This window comes from Nilaparvata lugens, chromosome Y (genome assembly GCF_014356525.2).
Source record: "Nilaparvata lugens isolate BPH chromosome Y, ASM1435652v1, whole genome shotgun sequence".
In the NCBI taxonomy this organism is placed as follows: domain Eukaryota; kingdom Metazoa; phylum Arthropoda; class Insecta; order Hemiptera; family Delphacidae; genus Nilaparvata; species Nilaparvata lugens.
Genome location: NC_052519.1, coordinates 1,139,845 through 1,145,401, shown reverse-complemented (window position 1 = coordinate 1,145,401; position 5,557 = coordinate 1,139,845). Strand labels below are relative to the sequence as shown.

The window sequence follows — 5,557 nt, the reverse complement described above, 5'->3', positions numbered from 1 at the left end:
CTTTGACAATTTTGCTAGCCGAACTCAAGATTCCTTTACCTCGTTTCCTAGAAGATAACTTTTTTCTACATACCATTTTTTATTACCTTTCAACTCAATAGTTGAACATCGACTGAGGTTAATTAATCAAACACTTAACCTCAATCGAGAGACAAAGAAATTGTCTCACTATGTGCTTTATATATTACTACAAAGTTGGTATGTTTTAATCAATAGGGAATACAATTTTCTATCATCATGATGTGTCTTATTAACACACTTGTTAAGTATGTTGTAAGTTTTGTAGAAATTGCAAAGAATTGAACGTTCATCAATCATAAATCTATACCAATGTCTTAGACTAACATCGAGAGAAGCATCTGATGAATTGACACATGATTTGATATAAGATAATGTATGATTTCTTACTAGCAGTGATTCCTGCATCAATTGAGGTGTTTCCAAATCCCTAATCTTATTTCGTACATTTTGTATAGATTCCAATATTCTCTTACTATCATTTTGCATTGAATCATATTTTTTCAAAGCAATATGGAAAAGTAATAGCATATTCACACAACATATTATAAAGAGAAGAACAAATAAAACTCTCCATACGATTATCTTCATTGCACAACTTCTCCATTCAAGTGTTGTAAGCATACTGATAAAAATAGATTGCTATATCTATAGTGAGTGTATAGCGCAAACAGATGGAGGAGAATCTCGCAACAAGGTCAAGCCCGGCATGCGCGTGCGCGTGCAGCAGCAACTATAAAATAGCTTCTCTTGTGAGCGAACACTCATTGACTGTACAAGAGCATTACTATTCTACATTCATTGAGTGTTCAGTTACAAGAGGATCTATTCTTGCATGAACTGTTCTACATCTTCTTTGACAGGTGAGAATTAAGAACAATTTTTTAAAAACAATATTACAATTTATTATCAAACACTACAATATTTACATTATATACTACTTGTGAAGCATATAACCGCTACATGCTATGAGAATAAGATTGTTACATTTTAACAATCTTAATGTCGCTCCATGTAGCGGTTATATGCTTCACTACTATTCCTAAATTTTTACAGTTAGAATTAAATTTAACAACTTTACAAGGTGAAATTATTGAAGAAAATCTCTGAGGCAGGTATACCTCAGAGATTTTCTTCGTAGATGCAATATTAATTTTCAAAATAATTCGTCTGCCATGATGGTTTGTTTCCTCCCGCACTGAGATTATAGCATGTGGAACATCCTCCGCCAGCTCGCGGAGAGGCATCCACGGTTTTGGTGATGGGTTATTGATGAGTGCGATGAAGTCCTCATCATCATCATCCCGCGCGGCTGCCTCCTCCAGTAGCGGAGCCATGGAGGTGTTCTCAGACATACGTTTCTGTTAAATGAAAATCTATGATTAGTAACTTTATTATAATTTGTTTCAGATTATCAACTACTTGTGATCAACAGATTATTGTCATAATCTCAACTTGATATCATCAGATTGACAAGACATTCTCTACTTGTGATCAACAGATTATTGTCATAATCTCAACTGATATCATCAGATTGACAAGACATTCTCTACTTGTGATCAACAGATTATTGTCATAATCTCAACTTGATATCATCAGATTGACAAGACATTCTCTACACAAAGTGAGTAATATCAGTTATTGAAATAATATTTCTTGCAGAATCCAATAATGAATCAAATTAATAAGCAAACTCTTTCATTGCAACAAATAACTATCAACTGAATCAGTAATTTTCTTAACACATCACTTCAATATTATAGCAAATAATATGTAAGCATCATAATAATGAAATCAAAATATTCATCTTATTCAATTTTTGACTGAACTACTAGTAAGGTTGATCAGTTCAAAAATAAAATTATACACATCTTAACTGAACTCTAATCATTTAATATCACAATATGACTATCAACTAAATCAGTAATTTTCTTATCACTTCAATATTATAGCAAATAATATGTAAGCATCATAATAATGAAATCAAAATATTCATCTTATTCAATTTTTGACTGAACTACTAGTAAGCTTGATCAGTTCAAAAATAAAATTATACACATCTTAACTGAACTCTAATCATTTAATATCACATTGTGCATTGTACAAAGACATCTATTGGAAATTAGTTTTTTTCTCACTTATTAGATAGTAGCATGCATTCAACCTAATCACTTCAAATAATTATATTTCTTGATTTCATAAAACAATTTATGCTCAATTCAAATGAATATATCATATTCATGTAGTCGAATATACATCTTAACTGAACTCTAAAGTTGAATTAAGTTCCTATATTCGTTATCAAGAAATTGTCTTTCAAATCAGATTCATCAATAACTCCAATGTGAGTACATGTAATGTGATCATTGGAAATTAGTTTTTCTCAGTAAGAAATTTATCAGATACTAGCAAGCTTTTGGATGACAACATTATTTAAAATTATCTGTTCACATTACATGTTAATAATATTTGAAATAACTAACCTGTGAGGGTACGAAGTTGGTTTCCTCCTCCTCCAGAAATTGCAGTTTTCTCTTCCCCTGCTGCCTGTTGGTGGTAATTGTTGTTAGCGGCACTCGCTTCGGTGCCCATCCTAGATGAGATGGTGGTGTGTCTGGTATAATGAGCTCATCGCTGCTCATCCCTCTCTCCACGAAGACTCCACGTCTCTTCAGAGGCGACTCCTCGGGGTCGGATGCAGCAGGGGGAGCACCACTGGTAGAAGGAATCTTCTTCTTCCGTGCAGCTTGCGCTGCCCAGTAAGATGGGAATGATGGTTCTTGTTGAGGAGGTGTATCCGGAAGGATGTACTGCTCACGTGTGGACTCCATGATGATGATAGCGAGGATATGTGTGAAACGTGACTAGTGGTCGAATGAAGCTGACAAATCCAATAACCGCCGCTTATATACTCATTCGTTCCTCTCTCTCTGTTTTAGGATGAGTGAGAGATAGTGCATTTTCCCACTTGTCACATCCTTGACATACAAATGCATACTTACACGTACAGCAAGGTGCATTCAGAGAAAAAATATCAAATTCTCACTTCCACATATCTCGAATAACAATATTTCGAATGTAATCTCCTCATTAATTTTCATAATTAACATCACATGTTGACTAAATTTCTTCTCAATATTATTGTGATTTTCATTATGTTCGTTGATTTCACAGAGTTCGAGACTGCATAATCACTCCAGTCTTCGAGGAGGAAAGACGTATGAAGAACTAGTGTAAGCAGAGAGAGAGAGAGAGACAGTACAGCACATCATTCATTGCATGTAAGTATGATACAATTCTTTATTTTTCTAATCATGATTTTTCAGAACTTACTTCTTTCCTGATTACTTAGGAATCACTAATATCTCGATTACAACAGAGTGCATATTGTACAATATCCAGCTTGTTTTCCCACAGCATCTTCTTTTTCATCATTTGTCGTTTCTTTTCCATTATAGCTCATCTTTTTATATATACAAAATGGAACATGTATCACTTTTTCATAAGGATTTTCAATAATATATTTGCAATATACACATTGCAGATATGATTTCTCATGTAAAAAGTATCCATTTATTGCAAAATAGTCTGCTCTATTAATAAATACCGAGAGCTTGAATGGTTCTGGACGATGGAAAGTTAAAACTCGTTCTTCATATTGTCGTAGAATATTATTATCGAAATTCTCCTCTTCACATGAAATATTATCTTCTTTGCGCCATCCACAATTTGGACTACATCGTTCATGTTCCTTACTAGGATCGTCTGTTGGCAACCAATTTTCTAAATATACTGAACAAAACACGCATTGAACAACGTCAGGTGCTCGCACAAATTTAAAACCCTGTTTAGCCATATTTTGAGGTGACAACAGACTCGATTCTAATTTCCAACGATTATCAAATGTTAATAACCTCAATCATTCATGCATGAAAATCTGATCCTGTGATAGCATTTTTTTTGCACTGTACTTGCAGCTTGTTAAATCACAACTGATTTTTATATTAATGTTTACTTGTTTTTATATCTAATTCTGTGCCATAGTAATATATTCTTTGTTTGTTTTCAGTAACCCGCTAGTAGCAGAGATGGAGCATAGCAGAGAACACAGAGTTGGAGGCGTGAGTTCGCGAGCAATTCGCCATCGCATTTCCTTCGAAAACGTAGCACCTGACATTGAAAATGTGCTTCAAAACTCGAAAGCACGTGTTTTCGAGATAATAAGAGAACATGCTGCACGTTTCGAAGGAAATGTTAAATGGTTTTTAGTATTAAATGTATTATTGTATAAGATGGTAGTTTTAGAATCAGAGGAATCCGAAGCTGTTTCATCCATTGTGAATCTTCATAGCTACTCGGCCATAGGCATGAATGTCTTGGAGAGTTATGATGAATTGAATGATCAATTTATGTTAGCGGTTAGGAAAATTTTAAGTTCATTCGATAACTTTGTTCGATTTGGGAGTGGGTGGGTGTTGAAGAAGATCGACTCGCTTGATGTAAATGTGATTAGATATAATCCAATATACACAAGCAGTTATATTCAAACACCCCAGTTCATCAACAATAAGAAATGTGTTATCAATATCAAAAATCTTTCTGATAAAAAGTGTTTTCTGTGGAGTGTTCTAGCCTATTTTCACCAGAAACCAAATAAATCGAAATTAACGGTGAAATATTTGAGCAAATTTGCTCACAGGCTGAACACTCGTGGAGTTAATTTCCCAACCACCGATCGCGACATAAAGAAATTTGAAATTCTCAATACAGACATCGCAATTCATGTTATCGCGTATGACAACAAAAAGTTTTTCCCCTATCAAACAAGCATATTCCGTACGCGTAAATACCAAATTAATCTTTTAATGTTGAAAGGCGATGCAGGAAAAACTCATTTTTGTTTAATTAACACCGCAAATGGGAAAAACGGATTGTCGTGTCTTCTTTCTCACCTTTCGAAAGCTAAAGCACAAGTAGATGTTTGTAATTTCTGTTTTCACAGATTTACAACAAACAAATCTAAAAATTGTGATGGGAAAGCAAATTTGATGAGACATCTAGAACTTTGTTCAAAGTTCCAGTCTCAGAGAACTTCATACCCAAAACGTGGTGAGACAATCAAATTTAAAAAACTCGGTTCGACTTTGAAGAAAAAGTATACAATCTACGCGGATTTGGAAACATTTGTTGTGAATATGGATGGTAATGAATCTGATGATGTACCTATTACCAGAAGTTACACCAAGAAAACGGCTCGTCATATTCCGTGCGGGTATTGTTTCGTTGTAATTGATGTGAATGGAGATATTGCGTATGGCCCAGTACTCTATAGATCAAGTAATATCAATGAAAAGATCATGGAGAAATTTCTCAAGGAAATAATCGAACTGGGCGATTTATTGAGTGCAGATATAAAATGTGAAATTCCGATGGAGCATTTAAGTGATCGTCAGCAACGCGAATTTCAAAACGCTGATAAGTGCGGCCTTTGCGATGAAGTTTTTACCGAAACAGACACAAAGGTACGCCATCATGCACA

The 5,557-nt window shown here is 34.4% G+C and overlaps 1 protein-coding gene across 1 annotated transcript; it reads right to left on the bottom strand.

The window, feature by feature from the left end:
- Positions 1 to 926: 926 nt before the first annotated feature.
- On the bottom strand, positions 927 to 3,099 carry LOC120355214. The gene is made up of 2 exons (XM_039443547.1): positions 2,502 to 3,099; positions 927 to 1,379 (listed from the first exon to the last, which is right to left on the bottom strand). Exons 1-2 carry the CDS (start codon positions 2,847 to 2,849, stop codon positions 1,002 to 1,004), a joined length of 726 nt encoding a protein of 241 aa, XP_039299481.1. The 5' UTR covers positions 2,850 to 3,099; the 3' UTR covers positions 927 to 1,001.
- Between the last annotated feature and the right edge of the window lie 2,458 nt (positions 3,100 to 5,557).